Consider the following 20,619-nt stretch of genomic DNA (forward strand, 5'->3'; position numbering starts at 1 on the left):
TCCTAAAAAGAACTGATGAGCACTACCCTCTTGATGAAAAGACAGAAACTGTTAAACTGAAGCTCACCAATATCATCTCTCCATACATTGTTTAGGATAAAATAGTTTAAATGTTATGGAAAATTATTTTTAAGCCTTTAAAAGAGTAAACACAACAACTCTATCCACTAGAACCTCCTTATTCTTCAGAATTAGAAGTCTCTACATGCTGACTGTTATGTGTCCACAAGATGGAATTGTTCATTCTGATTGCGTTAATATACGATTAATACAAGATTGCTTGAGTGTATTATTTACTATAGAAAAATGTTTATAACAACAAAATGCACCGTGTGGCTCATCTTCCTGTATATGCATGAATTTTTAATAAAAACGCAGTACTAGATATGGGTTTACGAAATCCACAGCGCAGCATTATAGAGAATGAAATGCTCACAGCAGTCAGAAAACAAGGAAGCAAATTGCGTCGCTGCCACAGAAATCGGGAATGTCACACAGGATTTTGCCCAATGTCTCTAAACTGCAGCAACGCTGTGAAACCTGGGCGGCTGCAAGTTTTGTTTTTTGTTGTTTTTTTTTTTTTACTTATAATTTGTTTTATTTAGAAATATATTTTCATTACATTGATAGGACACTGAGCAATATACAGATTCAGATTAATAACAATAGTGTAGGGAAATAATGCAGGTAAGTCTTTTGGCTTTACTTATTGATCTTCTCAAGAAAAGTCCCTTTCCATCTCAGGATGAAGTCTTTTCAATTATTTTATCATCCCCCACTCAAGTTTGTTGCCGTTAAATCCCCCTTCTGACCTGGACAGGTATGTAACTGCATATACAGATTTTCAGGAGAGATGACAAATCCCCACCTACATAGAACAGCCATATTGAGTGTATTATTTAATAATGATTTTGGAAAATGAGTGTTCTCGAAGTCTAATGCTCATATTTATATCATTAGTAAAATGTAGACGTAAATATGAACAAACAAAATAACATATCTTACTACTGAACGTCAAGTGTCAGTCTTCCCAGCCGCAGAGATGGCTCACACTTCCTTTTAGCGTTGTGCAAATAGTAATGCCCACCCTAAAAATGAAGGGTTATTGTATAAAATTATTATATAATTCAAACAATTCTCAACATTCGATGTATAATCACAGAAGCGCTCCACGGCACCTTGTATAAACGTTTTCCTTTATTGGAGACAGCATAAAAACAAACATTGACGTTTCTGAGTTTTCCCCTTAATCATACATGATTAATGAAACGAATAAGTTTATACAAGGTGCCGTGGTTCGCTTCTGTGATTATCTATTACTCAGGGGTCATAGGCAGTGACCCTGGTTGTCACGAGCACCCATTCGCTCTAACTGCTGTGCTGTACTTTGGGACAACATTTGACGTATATGTATGTAGGTATATATGTATCTACACGTGCGTATGTTTGTTTTTATTCACAAACACACGTTGAGTGTTGCCTGCGTTTGTGTTAGATGCTCACTTAGCTAATAAAAATAATCTCTAACAATTTTCTTTTCAGTTTGACCTTGAGGATATTACCCAATTCGCTGCTCACCAGGATAACAAAAGATTAATTGGATTTGTGGTTTGTCTCCCTGAAGCTTCAGGGGCAGTCTCCTTAAGTGTGTACGTCTTGGAGAGCAACACTGAGGGCGAGAAGGTAAAAAATCTGAAGCACGCTATAACTCTAACCATATTTAGCCTAAATACATGTGTTGTATAAAGCTGTACATCTGTATTTATTCCAAGTCTAATTTCAGAGGGCTCTTTTACTATATTACAGATAAAAGCCATAGAAGTAACATATATATGTAGATCACTAAAAACAATTAATAGTATTATACATGATATCTAGTTTGAATTAAGTAAAAGCTCACACCACTTCTTGCTTTCACATTAACTATGCCAGGAGCAGCAAATCAGAGTTGCCAATTACTATGGCAAAATCTGTTGGCTACTGTCATGGTATAATCATTCTACTGACAACAGGACTGACACTTTATACTATGCTATAATCATTCTACTGACAACAGGACTGACACTTTATACTATGCTATAATCATTCTACTGACAACAGGACTGACACTTTATACTATGCTATAATCATTCTACTGACAACAGGACTGACACTTTATACTATGCTATAATCATTCTACTGAAGACAGGACTGACACTTTATATTATGGTATTATCATTCTACTGACAACAGGACTGACACTTTATACTATGCTATAATCATTCTACTGAAGACAGGACTGACACTTTATATTATGGTATTATCATTCTACTGACAACAGGACTGTCACTTTATATTATGGTATTATTCTACAGACAACAGGACTGACACTTTATATTATGGTATTATCATTCTACTGACAACAGGACTGTCACTTTATATTATGATATTATCATTCTACAGCCAACAGGACTGTCACTTTATATTATGGTATAATCATTCTACTGAAGACAGGACTGTCACTTTATATTATGGTATTATCATTCTACTGACAACAGGACTGTCACTTTATATTATGGTATTATCATTCTACTGACAACAGGACTGTCACTTTATATTATGGTATTATCATTCTACTGACAACAGGACTGTCACTTTATATTATGGTATTATCATTCTACTGACAACAGGACTGTCACTTTATATTATGGTATTATCATTCTACTGACAACAGAACTGTCACTTTATATTATGATATTATCATTCTACTGACAACAGGACTGTCACTTTATATTATGGTATAATCATTCTACTGAAGACAGGACTGTCACTTTATATTATGGTATTATCATTCTACTGACAACAGGACTGTCACTTTATATTATGGTATTATCATTCTACTGACAACAGGACTGTCACTTTATATTATGGTATTATCATTCTACTGACAACAGGACTGTCACTTTATATTATGGTATTATCATTCTACTGACAACAGGACTGTCACTTTATATTATGGTATTATCATTCTACTGACAACAGGACTGTCACTTTATATTATGGTATTATCATTCTACTGACAACAGGACTGTCACTTTATATTATGGTATTATCATTCTACTGACAACAGGACTGTCACTTTATATTATGGTATTATCATTCTACTGAAGACAGGACTGTCACTTTATATTATGGTATAATCATTCTACTGAAGACAGGACTGTCACTTTATATTATGGTATTATCATTCTACTGACAACAGGACTGTCACTTTATATTATGGTATTATCATTCTACTGAAGACAGGACTGTCACTTTATATTATGATAAAATCATTCTACTGACAACAGGACGTCACTTTATATTATGGTATTATCATTCTACTGACAACAGGACTGTCACTTTATATTATGATATAATCATTCTACTGACAACAGGACTGTCACTTTATATTATGGTGTTATCATTCTACTGACAACAGGACTGTCACTTTATATTATGGTATTATCGTTCTACTGACAACAGGACTGTCACTTTATATTATGATATTATCATTCTACTGACAACAGGACTGTCACTTTATATTATGGTATTATCATTCTACTGACAACAGGACTGTCACTTTATATTATGGTATTATCATTCTACTGACAACAGGACTGTCACTTTATATTATGATATTATCATTCTACTGACAACAGGACTGACACTTTATATTATGGTATTATCATTCTACTGACAAGAGGACTGTCACTTTTTATTATGATATAATCATTCTACGGACAACAGGACTGTCACTTTATATTATGGTATTATCATTCTACTGACAACAGGACTGTCACTTTATATTATGGTATTATCATTCTACTGAAGACAGGGCTGTCACTTTATATTATGGTATAATCATTCTACTGAAGACAGGACTGTCACTTTATATTATGGTATTATCATTCTACTGACAACAGGACTGTCACTTTATATTATGGTATTATCATTCTACTGAAGACAGGACTGTCACTTTATATTATGATAAAATCATTCTACTGACAACAGGACTGTCACTTTATATTATGGTATTATCATTCTACTGACAACAGGACTGTCACTTTATATTATGATATAATCATTCTACTGACAACAGGACTGTCACTTTATATTATGGTGTTATCATTCTACTGACAACAGGACTGTCACTTTATATTATGGTATTATCGTTCTACTGACAACAGGACTGTCACTTTATATTATGATATTATCATTCTACTGACAACAGGACTGTCACTTTATATTATGGTATTATCATTCTACTGACAACAGGACTGTCACTTTATATTATGGTATTATCATTCTACTGACAACAGGACTGTCACTTTATTTTATGATATTATCATTATACTGACAACAGGACTGACACTTTATATTATGGTATTATCATTCTACTGACAAGAGGACTGTCACTTTTTATTATGATATAATCATTTTACGGACAACAGGACTGTCACTTTATATTATGGTATTATCATTCTACTGACAACAGGACTGTCACTTTATATTATGGTTTCATTCTACTGAAGACAGGACTGTCACTTTATATTATGGTATAATCATTCTACTGAAGACAGGACTGTCACTTTATATTATGGTATTATCATTCTACTGACAACAGGACTGTCACTTTATATTATGGTATTATCATTCTACTGAAGACAGGACTGTCACTTTATATTATGATAAAATCATTCTACTGACAACAGGACTGTCACTTTATATTATGGTATTATCATTCTACTGACAACAGGACTGTCACTTTATATTATGATATAATCATTCTACTGACAACAGGACTGTCACTTTATATTATGGTGTTATCATTCTACTGACAACAGGACTGTCACTTTATATTATGGTATTATCGTTCTACTGACAACAGGACTGTCACTTTATATTATGATATTATCATTCTACTGACAACAGGACTGTCACTTTATATGATGGTATTATCATTCTACTGACAACAGGACTGTCACTTTATATTATGATATTATCATTCTACTGACAACAGGACTGTCAGTTTATATTATGATTTTATCATTCTACTGACAACAGGACTGTCAGTTTATATTATGATATTATCATTCTACTGACAACAGGACTGTCAGTTTATATTATGGTATTATCATTCTACTGACAACAGGACTGTCAGTTTATATTATGATATTATCATTCTACTGACAACAGGACTGACACTTTATATTATGGTATTATCATTCTACTGACAAGAGGACTGTCACTTTTTATTATGATATAATCATTCTACGGACAACAGGACTGTCACTTTATATTATGGTATTATCATTCTACTGACAACAGGACTGTCACTTTATATTATGGTATTATCATTCTACTGACAACAGGACTGTCACTTTATATTATGGTATTATCATTCTACTGACAACAGGACTGTCACTTTATATTATGATATAATCATTCTACTGACAACAGGACTGTCACTTTATATTATAATGTTATCATTCTACTGACAACAGGACTGTCACTTTATATTATGGTATTATCGTTCTACTGACAACAGGACTGTCACTTTATATTATGATATTATCATTCTACTGACAACAGGACTGTCACTTTATATTATGGTATTATCATTCTACTGACAACAGAACTGTCACTTTATATTATGATATTATCATTCTACTGACAACAGGACTGTCACTTTATATTATGATATTATCATTCTACTGACAACAGGACTGTCACTTTATATTATGGTATTATCATTCTACTGACAACAGAACTGTCACTTTATATTATGATATTATCATTCTACTGACAACAGGACTGTCACTTTATATTATGGTATTATCATTCTACTGACAACAGGACTGTCACTTTATATTATGATATTATCATTCTACTGACAACAGGACTGTCACTTTATATTATGGTATTATCATTCTACTGACAACAGGACTGTCACTTTATATTATGATAAAATCATTCTACTGACAACAGGACTGTCACTTTATATTATGGTATTATCATTCTACTGACAACAGGACTGTCACTTTATATTATGATATAATCATTCTACTGACAACAGGACTGTCACTTTATATTATGGTGTTATCATTCTACTGACAACAGGACTGTCACTTTATATTATGATATTATCATTCTACTGACAACAGGACTGTCACTTTATATTATGATTTTATCATTCTACTGACAACAGGACTGTCAGTTTATATTATGATATTATCATTCTACTGACAACAGGACTGTCAGTTTATATTATGATATTATCATTCTACTGACAACAGGACTGTCAGTTTATATTATGATATTATCATTCTACTGACAACAGGACTGTCAGTTTATATTATGATGTAATCATTCTACTGACAACAGGACTGACACTTTATATTATGGTATTATCATTCTACTGACAAGAGGACTGTCACTTTTTATTATGATATAATCATTCTACGGACAACAGGACTGTCACTTTATATTATGGTATTATCATTCTACTGACAACAGGACTGTTACTTTATACTATGATATTATCATTCTACTGACAACAGGACTGTCACTTTATATTATGGTATTATCATTCTACTGACAACAGGACTGTCACTTTATATTATGGTATTATTATTCTACTGACAACAGGACTGTCACTTTATATTATGGTATTATCATTCTACTGACAACAGGACTGTCACTTTATATTATGAGGTAATCATTCTACTGAAGACAGGACTGTCACTTTATATTATGGTATCATTCTTCTGACAACAGGACTGTCACTTTATATTATGGTATTATCATTCTACTGACAACCTGTCACTTTATATTATGGTATTATCATTCTACTGACAACAGGACTGTCAGTTTATATTATGGTATTATCATTCTACTGACAACAGGACTGACACTTTATATTATGATAAAATCATTCTACTGACAACAGGACTGTCACTTTATATTATGGTATTATCATTCTACTGACAACAGGACTGTCACTTTATATTATGGTGTTATCATTCTACTGACAACAGGACTGTCACTTTATATTATGATATTATCATTCTACTGACAACAAGACTGTCAGTTTATATTATGATTTTATCATTCTACTGACAACAGGACTGTCAGTTTATATTATGATATTATCATTCTACTGACAACAGGACTGTCAGTTTATATTATGATTTTATCATTCTACTGACAACAGGACTGTCAGTTTATATTACGATATTATCATTCTACTGACAACAGGACTGTCACTTTATATTATGATATAATCATTCTACTGACAACAGGACTGTCACTTTATATTATGGTGTTATCATTCTACTGACAACAGGACTGTCACTTTATATTATGGTATTATCGTTCTACTGACAACAGGACTGTCACTTTATATTATGATATTATCATTCTACTGACAACAGGACTGTCACTTTATATTATGGTATTATCATTCTACTGACAACAGAACTGTCACTTTATATTATGATATTATCATTCTACTGACAACAGGACTGTCACTTTATATTATGATATTATCATTCTACTGACAACAGGACTGTCACTTTATATTATGGTATTATCATTCTACTGACAACAGAACTGTCACTTTATATTATGATATTATCATTCTACTGACAACAGGACTGTCACTTTATATTATGGTATTATCATTCTACTGACAACAGGACTGTCACTTTATATTATGATATTATCATTCTACTGACAACAGGACTGTCACTTTATATTATGGTATTATCATTCTACTGACAACAGGACTGTCACTTTATATTATGATAAAATCATTCTACTGACAACAGGACTGTCACTTTATATTATGGTATTATCATTCTACTGACAACAGGACTGTCACTTTATATTATGATATAATCATTCTACTGACAACAGGACTGTCACTTTATATTATGGTGTTATCATTCTACTGACAACAGGACTGTCACTTTATATTATGATATTATCATTCTACTGACAACAGGACTGTCAGTTTATATTATGATTTCTCTTGTTAAGTGTTTCCAGTCCACGGATCATCCATTACTTATGGGATATTAACTCCTCCCCAACAGGAAGTGCAAGAGGATTCACCCAGCAGAGCTGCTATATAGCTCCTCCCCTAACTGCCATTACCAGTCATTCTCTTGCACCCAACGAATAGATAGGATGTGTGAGAGGACTGTGGTGATTATACTTAGTTTCATACCTTCAATCAAAAGTTTGTTATTTTATAATAGCACCGGAGTGTGTTATTCCTTCTCTGGTAGAATTTGAAGAAGAATCTACCTGAGTTTTTCTATGATTTTAGCCGGAGTAGTTAAGATCATATTGCTGTTTCTCGGCCATCTGAGGAGAGGTAAACTTCAGATCAGGGGACAGCGGGCAGATTAATCTGCAAAGAGGTATGTAGCAGCTTATTATTTTCTGACAATGGAATTGATGAGAAAATTCTGCCATACCGATATAATGTAAACTCAGCCTTAAATGCAGTAGCAGCAACTGGTATCAGGCTGTCATGTATGTATATTTTACACTTCAGTATTCTGGGGAATGGCACTTCACTGGAATTATACTGTATGCATAAAACTTTAGCCTAATTTGCAGGGACTAGCAACAGGCTTTTTAATAACACTCAATTTATTAATGTTAAACGTTTTTTGCTGGCATGTAAAATCGTTTAATTTTCTGAGGTACTGGGTGAAAAAATGTTTTGGGCACTATTTTTTTCCACTTGGCAGTCGTTTTATTTAATTTATGACAGTTTACTGATCTCTCTCACTGTTATGTGTGAAGGGGAGGGGCCTTTTTTGGTGCTTTTGCTACGCATCAAAAAATTCAGTCAGAAGTTTATTGTCTTCCCTGCATGATCCGGTTCATCTCTACAGAACTCAGGGGTCTTCAAAACTTGTTTTGAGGGAGGTAATCACTCACAGCAGAGCTGTGAGATTGTAGTTGACTGTGATAAAAAAACGTTTATTTCTGTATTTTTTTTTTTTTCTGCTATCAGGGTTAGTTATCCTTTGCTAATGGGAGCAATCCTTTGCTAAAATTGTGTTTTTTACAAAGACTTGATGCTATAACTTTTCAGTTTATTAATTTTCAACTGTCATAACTTTTTCTGTGCTTCTTATAGGCACAGTACGTTTTCATATTATAGTAAATTACTTGAAAAGTATTTCCAAGTTGCTAGTTTATTTGCTAGTGTGTTAAACATGTCTGATTCAGAGGAAGATATCTGTGCTATATGTGCTAAAGCCAAAGTGGAGCCCAATAGAAATTTATGTACTAACTGTATTGATGCTACTTTAAATAAAAGTCAATCTGTACAAATTAAACATATTTCACCAAACAACGAGGGGAGAGTTATGCCGACTAACTCGCCTCACGTGTCAGTACCTGCATCTCCCGCTCGGGAGGTGCGTGATATTGTAGCGCCGAGTACATCTGGGCGGCCATTACAAATCACATTACAGGATATGGCTACTGTTATGACTGAAGTTTTGGCTAAATTACCAGAACTAAGAGGTAAGCGTGATCACTCTGGGGTGAGAACAGAGTGCGCTGATAATATTAGGGCCATGTCAGACACTGCGTCACAATTTGCAGAACATGAGGACGGAGAGCTTCATTCTGCGGGTGACGGTTCTGATCCAAACAAACTGGATTCAGATATTTCAAATTTTAAATTTAAGCTGGAAAACCTCTGTGTATTACTAGGGGAGGTGTTAGCGGCTCTGAATGATTGTAACACAGTTGTAATACCAGAGAAAATGTGTAGGTTGGATAAATATTTTGCGGTACCGGCGAGTACTGACGTTTTTCCTATACCTAAGAGACTTACTGAAATTGTTACTAAGGAGTGGGATAGACCCGGTGTGCCGTTCTCACCCCCTCCGATATTTAGAAAGATGTTTCCAATAGACGCCACCACACGGGACTTATGGCAAACGGTCCCTAAGGTGGAGGGAGCAGTTTCTACTTTAGCTAAGCGTACCACTATCCCGGTGGAGGATAGCTGTGCCTTTTCAGATCCAATGGATAAAAAGTTAGAGGGTTACCTTAAGAAAATGTTTGTTCAACAAGGTTTTATATTGCAACCTCTTGCATGCATTGCGCCTGTCACGGCTGCAGCAGCATTTTGGTTTGAGTCTCTGGAAGAGACACTTGAATCAGCTCCATTAGATGAGATTACACACAAGCTTAAAGCCCTTAAGTTAGCTAACTCATTTATTTCAGATGCCGTAGTACATTTAACTAAACTTACGGCTAAGAATTCCGGATTCGCCATTCAGGCACGCAGAGCACTGTGGCTAAAATCCTGGTCAGCTGACGTTACTTCTAAATCTAAATTGCTTAATATACCTTTCAAAGGGCAGACCTTATTCGGGCCCGGGTTGAAAGAAATTATCGCTGACATTACAGGAGGTAAAGGCCATGCCCTGCCTCAAGACAGAGCCAAACCTAAGGCTAGACAGTCTAATTTTCGTTCCTTTCGTAATTTCAAAGCAGGAGCAGCATCAACTTCCTCTGCACCAAAACAGGAAGGAGCTGTTGCTCGCTACAGACAAGGCTGGAGACCTAACCAGTCCTGGAACAAGGGCAAGCAGGCCAGGAAACCTGCTGCTGCCCCTAAGACAGCATGAATCGAGGGCCCCCGATCCGTGAACGGATCTAGTGGGGGGCAGACTTTCTCTCTTCGCCCAGGCTTGGGCAAGAGATGTCCAGGATCCCTGGGCGTTAGAGATCATATCTCAGGGATACCTTCTAGACTTCAAATTCTCTCCCCCAAGAGGGAGATTTCATCTGGCAAGGTTGTCAACAAACCAAATAAAGAAAGAGGCGTTTCTACGCTGCGTACAAGATCTTTTATTAATGGGAGTGATCTATCCGGTTCCGCGGTCGGAACAAGGACAAGGGTTTTACTCAAATCTGTTTGTGGTTCCCAAAAAAGAGGGAACTTTCAGGCCAATCTTGGATTTAAAGATCCTAAACAAATTCCTAAGAGTTCCATCGTTCAAAATGGAAACTATTCGGACAATTTTACCCATGATCCAAAAGGGTCAGTACATGACCACAGTGGATTTAAAGGATGCTTACCTTCACATACCGATTCACAAAGATCATTACCGGTATCTAAGGTTTGCCTTTCTAGACAGGCATTACCAGTTTGTAGCTCTTCCATTCGGATTGGCTACGGCTCCGAGAACCTTCACAAAGGTTCTGGGTGCTCTTCTGGCGGTACTAAGACCGCGAGGAATTGCGGTAGCTCCGTACCTAGACGACATTCTGATACAAGCTTCAAGCTTTCAAACTGCCAAGTCTCATACAGAGTTAGTACTGGCATTTCTAAGGTCGCATGGATGGAAGGTGAACGAAAAGAAGAGTTCTCTCTTTCCACTCACAAGAGTTCCCTTCTTGGGGACTCTTATAGATTCTGTAGAAATGAAGATTTACCTGACAGAAGACAGGTTAACAAAGCTTCAAAATGCATGCCGTGTCCTTCATTCCATTCAACACCCGTCAGTAGCTCAATGCATGGAGGTGATCGGCTTAATGGTAGCAGCAATGGACATAGTACCCTTTGCACGTCTACATCTCAGACCGCTGCAATTGTGCATGCTAAGTCAGTGGAATGGGGATTACTCAGACTTGTCCCCTACTCTGAATCTGGATCAAGAGACCAGAAATTCTCTTCTATGGTGGCTTTCTCGGCCACATCTGTCCAGGGGGATGCCATTCAGCAGGCCGGACTGGACAATTGTAACAACAGACGCCAGCCTACTAGGTTGGGGCGCTGTCTGGAATTCTCTGAAGGCTCAGGGACAATGGAATCAGGAGGAGAGTCTCCTACCAATAAACATTCTGGAATTGAGAGCAGTTCTCAATGCCCTTCTGGCTTGGCCCCAGTTAACAACTCGGGGGTTCATCAGGTTTCAGTCGGACAACATCACGACTGTAGCTTACATCAACCATCAGGGAGGGACAAGAAGCTCCCTAGCAATGATGGAAGTATCAAAGATAATTCGCTGGGCAGAGTCTCACTCTTGCCACCTGTCAGCAATCCACATCCCGGGAGTGGAGAACTGGGAGGCGGATTTCTTAAGTCGTCAGACTTTTCATCCGGGGGAGTGGGAACTTCATCCGGAGGTCTTTGTCCAAATACTTAGACTTTGGGGCAAACCAGAGATAGATCTCATGGCGTCTCGACAGAACGCCAAGCTTCCTCGTTACGGGTCCAGACCCAGGGATCTGGGAGCGGTTCTGATAGATGCTTTGACAGCACCTTGGACCTTCGGGATGGCTTATGTGTTTCCACCCTTCCCGATGCTTCCTCGATTGATTGCCAGAATCAAACAGGAGAGAGCATCAGTGATTCTAATAGCGCCTGCATGGCCACGCAGGACTTGGTATGCAGATCTAGTGGACATGTCATCCTGTCCACCTTGGTCGCTACCTCTGAAACAGGACCTTCTGATCCAGGGTCCCTTCAAACATCAAAATCTAATATCTCTGAAGCTGACTGCTTGGAAATTGAACGCTTGATTTTATCAAAACGTGGTTTTTCTGAGTCAGTTATTGATACCTTAATACAGGCTAGGAAGCCTGTTACCAGAAAGATTTACCATAAGATATGGCGCAAATACTTATATTGGTGCGAATCCAAGAGTTACTCATGGAGTAAGGTTAGGATTCCGAGGATATTGTCTTTTCTACAAGAAGGTTTAGAAAAGGGTTTATCCGCTAGTTCCTTAAAGGGACAGATTTCAGCTCTGTCCATTCTTTTACACAAACGTCTGTCAGAAGTTCCGGACGTTCAAGCTTTTTGTCAGGCTTTAGCTAGGATCAAGCCTGTGTTTAAAACTGTTGCTCCACCATGGAGTTTGAACTTAGTTCTTAATGTTTTACAGGGGGTTCCGTTTGAACCCCTTCATTCCATTGATATCAAGTTGTTATCTTGGAAAGTTCTGTTTTTAATGGCGATTTCCTCGGCTCGAAGAGTCTCTGAGTTATCTGCCTTACATTGTGATTCTCCTTATCTGATTTTTCATTCAGACAAGGTAGTTCTGCGTACTAAACCTGGGTTCCTACCTAAGGTGGTCACTAACAGGAATATCAATCAAGAGATTGTGGTTACATCTTTGTGTCCTAATCCTTCTTCGAAAAAGGAACGTCTGCTACACAATCTAGATGTAGTCCGTGCCCTGAAATTTTATCTACAGGCAACTAAGGATTTTCGACAAATGTCTTCCCTGTTTGTCGTTTATTCTGGTCAGAGGAGAGGTCAAAAAGCTTCGGCTACCTCTCTCTTTCCTTTTGGCTTCGTAGCATAATACGGTTAGCCTATGAGACTGCTGGACAGCAGCCTCCTGAAAGAATTACAGCACATTCTACTAGAGCTGTGGCTTCCACTTGGGCCTTTAAGAATGAGGCTTCTGTTGAACAGATTTGCAAGGCTGCAACTTGGTCTTCTCTTCATACTTTTTCCAAATTTTACAAATTTGACACTTTTGCTTCTTCGGAGGCTGTTTTTGGGAGAAAGGTTCTTCAGGCAGTGGTTCCTTCCGTATAAAGAGCCTGCCTGTCCCTCCCGTCATCCGTGTACTTTAGCTTTGGTATTGGTATCCCATAAGTAATGGATGATCCGTGGACTGGATACACTTAACAAGAGAAAACATAATTTATGCTTACCTGATAAATTTATTTCTCTTGTAGTGTATCCAGTCCACGGCCCGCCCTGTCACTTTAAGGCAGGTAATTTTTCCATTAAACTACAGTCACCACTGTACCCTATGGTTTTCCTTTCTCTGCATGTTTTCGGTTGAATGACTGGTAATGGCAGTTAGGGGAGGAGCTATATAGCAGCTCTGCTGGGTGAATCCTCTTGCACTTCCTGTTGGGGAGGAGTTAATATCCCATAAGTAATGGATGATCCGTGGACTGGATACACTACAAGAGAAATAAATTTATCAGGTAAGCATAAATTATGTTTTTATCATTCTACTGACAACAGGACTGTCAGTTTATATTATGATATTATCATTCTACTGACAACAGGACTGTCAGTTTATATTATGATATTATCATTCTACTGACAACAGGACTGTCAGTTTATATTATGATGTAATCATTCTACTGACAACAGGACTGACACTTTATTTCTCCAACATAGGTGTGTCCGGTCCACGGCGTCATCCTTACTTGTGGGATATTCTCTTCCCCAACAGGAAATGGCAAAGAGCCCAGCAAAGCTGGTCACATGATCCCTCCTAGGCTCCGCCTTCCCCAGTCATTCTCTTTGCCGTTGTACAGGCAACATCTCCACTGAGATGGCTTAGAGTTTTTTGGTGTTTAACTGTAGTTTTTATTATTCAATCAAGAGTTTGTTATTTTAAAATAGTGCTGGTATGTACTATTTACTCTGAAACAGAAAAGAGATGAAGATTTCTGTTTGTAAGAGGAAAATGATTTTAGCAACCGTTACTAAAATCGATGGCTGTTTCCACACAGGACTGTTGAGAGGAATTAACTTCAGTTGGGGGAAACAGTGAGCAGACTTTTGCTGCTTGAGGTATGACACATTTCTAACAAGACGATGTAATGCTGGAAGCTGTCATTTTCCCTATGGGATCCGGTAAGCCATTTTTATTACATAAGAAAAAAAAGGGCTTCACAAGGGCTTTTAAGACTGTAGACATTTTCTGGGCTAAAACGATTGAGATATAAGCATATTTTATACTTCATAGCTTTGAGGAATTATTTTATTCTTGGGAATTATGTAAAATAACCGGCAGGCACTGTATTGGACACCTTATTCTCTAGGGGCTTTCCCTAATCATAGGCAGAGCCTCATTTTCGCGCCTCTATTGCGCACTTGTTTTTGGGAAGCATGACATGCAGATGCATGTGTGAGGAGCTCTGATACATAGAAAAGACTTTCTGAAGGCGTCATTTGGTATCGTATTCCCCTTTGGGCTTGGTTGGGTCTCAGCAAAGCAGATACCAGGGACTGTAAAGGGGTTAAATATAAAAACGGCTCCGGTTCCGTTATTTTAAGAGTTAAAGCTTTCAAATTTGGTGTGCAATACTTTTAAGGCTTTAAGACACTGTGGTGAAATTTTGGTGAATTTTGAGCAATTCCTTCATACTTTTTCACATTTGCAGTAATAAAGTGTGTTCAGTTTAAAATTTAAAGTGACAGTAACGGTTTCATTTTAAAACGTTTTTTGTACTTTGTTATCAAGTTTATGCCTGTTTAACATGTCTGAACTACCAGATAGACTGTGTTCTGTATGTGGGGAAGCCAAGGTTCCTTCTCATTTAAATAGATGTGATTTATGTGACACAAAATTTAGAGAAAATGATGCCCAAGATGATTCCTCAAGTGAGGGGAGTAAGCATGGTACTGCATCATCCCCTCCTTCGTCTACACCAGTCTTGCCCACACAGGAGGCCCCTAGTACATCTAGTGCGCCAATACTCCTTACTATGCAACAATTAACGGCTGTAATGGATAATTCTATCAAAAACATTTTAGCCAAAATGCCCACTTATCAGCGAAAGCGCGACTGCTCTGTTTTAGACAATACTGAAGAGCATGAGGACGCTGATGATATTGGTTCTGAAGTGCCCCTACACCAGTCTGAGGGGGCCAGGGAGGTTTTGTCTGAGGGAGAAATTTCAGATTCAGGGAAAATTTCTCAACAAGCTGAACCTGATGTGATTACATTCAAATTTAAATTGGAACATCTCCGCGCCCTGCTTAAGGAGGTGTTATCTACTCTGGATGATTGTGAGAATTTGGTCATTCCAGAGAAATTATGTAAAATGGACAAGTTCCTAGAGGTCCCGGGGCCCCCCGAAGCTTTTCCTATACCCAAGCGGGTGGCGGACATTGTAAACAAAGAATGGGAAAGGCCCGGCATACCTTTCGTCCCTCCCCCTATATTTAAGAAATTGTTTCCTATGGTCGACCCCAGAAAGGACTTATGGCAGACAGTCCCCAAGGTCGAGGGGGCGGTTTCTACTCTAAACAAACGCACCACTATACCCATAGAAGATAGTTGTGCTTTCAAAGATCCTATGGATAAAAAATTAGAGGGTTTGCTTAAAAAGATGTTTGTTCAGCAAGGTTACCTTCTACAACCAATTTCATGCATTGTTCCTGTCACTACAGCAGCGTGTTTCTGGTTCGATGAACTAGAAAAGGCGCTCAATAAAGATTCTTCTTATGAGGAGATTTTGGACAGAATTCATGCTCTCAAATTGGCTAACTCTTTCACCCTAGACGCCACTTTGCAATTGGCTAGATTAGCGGCGAAAAATTCTGGGTTTGCTATTGTGGCGCGCAGAGCGCTTTGGCTAAAATCTTGGTCAGCGGATGCGTCTTCCAAGAACAAATTGCTTAACATTCCTTTCAAGGGGAAAACGCTGTTTGGCCCTGACTTGAAAGAGATTATTTCTGATATCACTGGGGGCAAGGGCCACGCCCTTCCTCAGGATAGGTCTTTCAAGGCCAAAAATAAACCTAATTTTCGTCCCTTTCGCAGAAACGGACCAGCCCCAAGTGCTACGTCCTCTAAGCAAGAGGGTAATACTTCTCAAGCCAAGCCAGCCTGGAGGCCAATGCAAGGCTGGAACAAAGGTAAGCAGGCCAAGAAACCTGCCACTGCTACCAAGACAGCATGAGATGTTGGCCCCCGATCCGGGACCGGATCTGGTGGGGGGCAGACTCTCTCTCTTCGCTCAGGCTTGGGCAAGAGATGTTCTGGATCCTTGGGCGCTAGAAATAGTCTCCCAAGGTTATCTTCTGGAATTCAAGGGGCTTCCCCCAAGGGGGAGGTTCCACAGGTCTCAATTGTCTTCAGACCACATAAGAAAACAGGCATTCTTACATTGTGTAGAAGACCTGTTAAAAATGGGAGTGATTCATCCTGTTCCATTAGGAGAACAAGGGATGGGGTTCTACTCCAATCTGTTCGTAGTTCCCAAAAAAGAGGGAACATTCAGACCAATCTTAGATCTCAAGATCCTAAACAAGTTTCTCAAGGTTCCATCGTTCAAAATGGAAACCATTCGAACAATTCTTCCTTCCATCCAGGAAGGTCAATTCATGACCACGGTGGATTTAAAGGATGCGTATCTACATATTCCTATCCACAAGGAACATCATCGGTTCCTAAGGTTCGCATTTCTGGACAAGCATTACCAGTTTGTGGCACTTCCGTTCGGATTAGCCACTGCTCCAAGAATTTTCACAAAGGTACTAGGGTCCCTTCTAGCGGTGCTAAGACCAAGGGGCATTGCAGTAGTACCTTACTTGGACGACATACTGATTCAAGCGTCGTCCCTTCCACAAGCAAAGGCTCACACGGACATTGTCCTGGCCTTTCTCAGATCTCACGGGTGGAAAGTGAACGTAGAAAAAAGTTCTCTATCTCCGTCAACAAGGGTTCCCTTCTTGGGAACAATAATAGACTCCTTAGAAATGAGGATTTTTCTGACAGAGGCCAGAAAATCAAAACTTCTAAACTCTTGTCAAATACTTCATTCTGTTCCTCTTCCTTCCATAGCGCAGTGCATGGAAGTAATAGGTTTGATGGTAGCGGCAATGGACATAGTTCCTTTTGCGCGAATTCATCTAAGACCATTACAACTGTGCATGCTCAGTCAGTGGAATGGGGATTATACAGACTTGTCTCCGATGATACAAGTAGATCAGAGGACCAGAGATTCACTCCGTTGGTGGCTGTCCCTGGACAACCTGTCACAGGGGATGAGCTTCCGCAGACCAGAGTGGGTCATTGTCATGACCGACGCCAGTCTGGTGGGCTGGGGCGCGGTCTGGGGACCCCTGAAAGCTCAGGGTCTTTGGTCTCGGGAAGAATCTCTTCTCCCGATAAATATTCTGGAACTGAGAGCGATATTCAATGCTCTCAAGGCTTGGCCTCAGCTAGCAAAGGCCAAATTCATACGGTTTCAATCAGACAACATGACGACTGTTGCGTACATCAACCATCAGGGGAGACAAGGAGTTCCCTGGCGATGGAAGAAGTGACCAAAATCATTCAATGGGCGGAGACTCACTCCTGCCACTTGTCGGCAATCCACATCCCAGGAGTGGAAAATTGGGAAGCGGATTTTCTGAGTCGTCAGACATTTCATCCGGGGGAGTGGGAACTCCATCCGGAAATCTTTGCCCAAATTACTCAATTGTGGGGCATTCCAGACATGGATCTGATGGCCTCTCGTCAGAACTTCAAGGTTCCTTGCTACGGGTCCAGATCCAGGGATCCCAAGGCGACTCTAGTAGATGCACTAGTAGCACCTTGGACCTTCAAACTAGCTTATGTATTCCCGCCGTTTCCTCTCATCCCCAGGCTGGTAGCCAGGATCAATCAGGAGAGGGCATCGGTGATCTTGATAGCTCCTGCGTGGCCACGCAGGACTTGGTATGCAGACCTGGTGAATATGTCATCGGCTCCACCATGGAAGCTACCTTTGAGACGAGACCTTCTTGTTCAAGGTCCGTTCGAACATCCGAATCTGGTCTCACTCCAACTGACTGCTTGGAGATTGAACGCTTGATCTTATCAAAGCGAGGGTTCTCAGATTCTGTCATTGATACTCTTGTTCAGGCCAGAAAGCCTGTAACTAGAAAAATCTACCACAAAATATGGAAAAAATATATCTGTTGGTGTGAATCTAAAGGATTCCCTTGGGACAAGATAAAAATTCCTAAGATTCTATCCTTTCTTCAAGAAGGTTTGGAGAAAGGATTATCTGCAAGTTCTTTGAAGGGACAGATTTCTGCCTTGTCTGTGTTACTTCACAAAAAGCTGGCAGCTGTGCCAGATGTTCAAGCCTTTGTTCAGGCTCTGGTTAGAATCAAGCCTGTTTACAAACCTTTGACTCCTCCTTGGAGTCTCAATTTAGTTCTTTCAGTTCTTCAGGGGGTTCCGTTTGAACCCTTACATTCCGTTGATATTAAGTTATTATCTTGGAAAGTTTTGTTTTTGGTTGCAATTTCTTCTGCTAGAAGAGTTTCAGAATTATCTGCTCTGCAGTGTTCTCCCCCTTATCTGGTGTTCCATGCAGATAAGGTGGTTTTGCGTACTAAACCTGGTTTTCTTCCGAAAGTTGTTTCTAACAAAAACATTAACCAGGAGATAGTCGTGCCTTCTTTGTGTCCGAATCCAGTTTCAAAGAAGGAACGTTTGTTGCACAATTTGGATGTAGTTCGTGCTCTAAAATTCTATTTAGATGCTACAAAGGATTTTAGACAAACATCTTCCTTGTTTGTTGTTTATTCTGGTAAAAGGAGAGGTCAAAAAGCAACTTCTACCTCTCTCTCTTTTTGGCTTAAAAGCATCATCAGATTGGCTTACGAGACTGCCGGACGGCAGCCTCCTGAAAGAATCACAGCTCATTCCACTAGGGCTGTGGCTTCCACATGGGCCTTCAAGAACGAGGCTTCTGTTGATCAGATATGTAAGGCAGCGACTTGGTCTTCACTGCACACTTTTACTAAATTTTACAAATTTGATACTTTTGCTTCTTCTGAGGCTATTTTTGGGAGAAAGGTTTTGCAAGCCGTGGTGCCTTCCATCTAGGTGACCTGATTTGCTCCCTCCCTTCATCCGTGTCCTAAAGCTTTGGTATTGGTTCCCACAAGTAAGGATGACGCCGTGGACCGGACACACCTATGTTGGAGAAAACAGAATTTATGTTTACCTGATAAATTACTTTCTCCACCGGTGTGTCCGGTCCACGGCCCGCCCTGGTTTTTTTAATCAGGTCTGATAATTTATTTTCTTTAACTACAGTCACCACGGTATCATATGATTTCTCCTATGCAAATATTCCTCCTTTACGTCGGTCGAATGACTGGGGAAGGCGGAGCCTAGGAGGGATCATGTGACCAGCTTTGCTGGGCTCTTTGCCATTTCCTGTTGGGGAAGAGAATATCCCACAAGTAAGGATGACGCCGTGGACCGGACACACCGTTGGAGAAAGTAATTTATCAGGTAAACATAAATTCTGTTATTATGGTATTATCATTCTACTGACAAGAGGACTGTCACTTTTTATTATGATATAATCATTCTACGGACAACAGGACTGTCACTTTATATTATGGTATTATCATTCTACTGACAACAGGACTGTTACTTTATACTATGATATTATCATTCTACTGACAACAGGACTGTCACTTTATATTATGGTATTATCATTCTACTGACAACAGGACTGTCACTTTATATTATGGTATTATTATTCTACTGACAACAGGACTGTCACTTTATATTATGGTATTATCATTCTACTGACAACAGGACTGTCACTTTATATTATGAGGTAATCATTCTACTGAAGACAGGACTGTCACTTTATATTATGGTATCATTCTACTGACAAGAGGACTGTCACTTTATATTATGGTATTATCATTCTACTGACAACAGGACTGTCACTTTATATTATGGTATTATCATTCTACTGACAACCTGTCACTTTATATTATGGTATTATCATTCTACTGACAACAGGACTGTCAGTTTATATTATGATGTA

At 38.9% G+C, this 20,619-nt stretch overlaps 1 protein-coding gene across 1 annotated transcript in view; it reads left to right on the forward strand.

Moving 5' to 3' along the window:
* APPL2 (adaptor protein, phosphotyrosine interacting with PH domain and leucine zipper 2) overlaps positions 1–20,619 on the forward strand; it is a 350,547-nt gene that overhangs the window by 281,613 nt on the left and 48,315 nt on the right. The window contains exon 19 of the mRNA XM_053716955.1: positions 1,543–1,683. Coding sequence (XP_053572930.1) covers positions 1,543–1,683 — 141 coding nt within the window. The remainder of the gene's footprint in view (positions 1–1,542; positions 1,684–20,619) is intronic.

Source organism: Bombina bombina, chromosome 6 (genome assembly GCF_027579735.1).
Source record: "Bombina bombina isolate aBomBom1 chromosome 6, aBomBom1.pri, whole genome shotgun sequence".
In the NCBI taxonomy this organism is placed as follows: domain Eukaryota; kingdom Metazoa; phylum Chordata; class Amphibia; order Anura; family Bombinatoridae; genus Bombina; species Bombina bombina.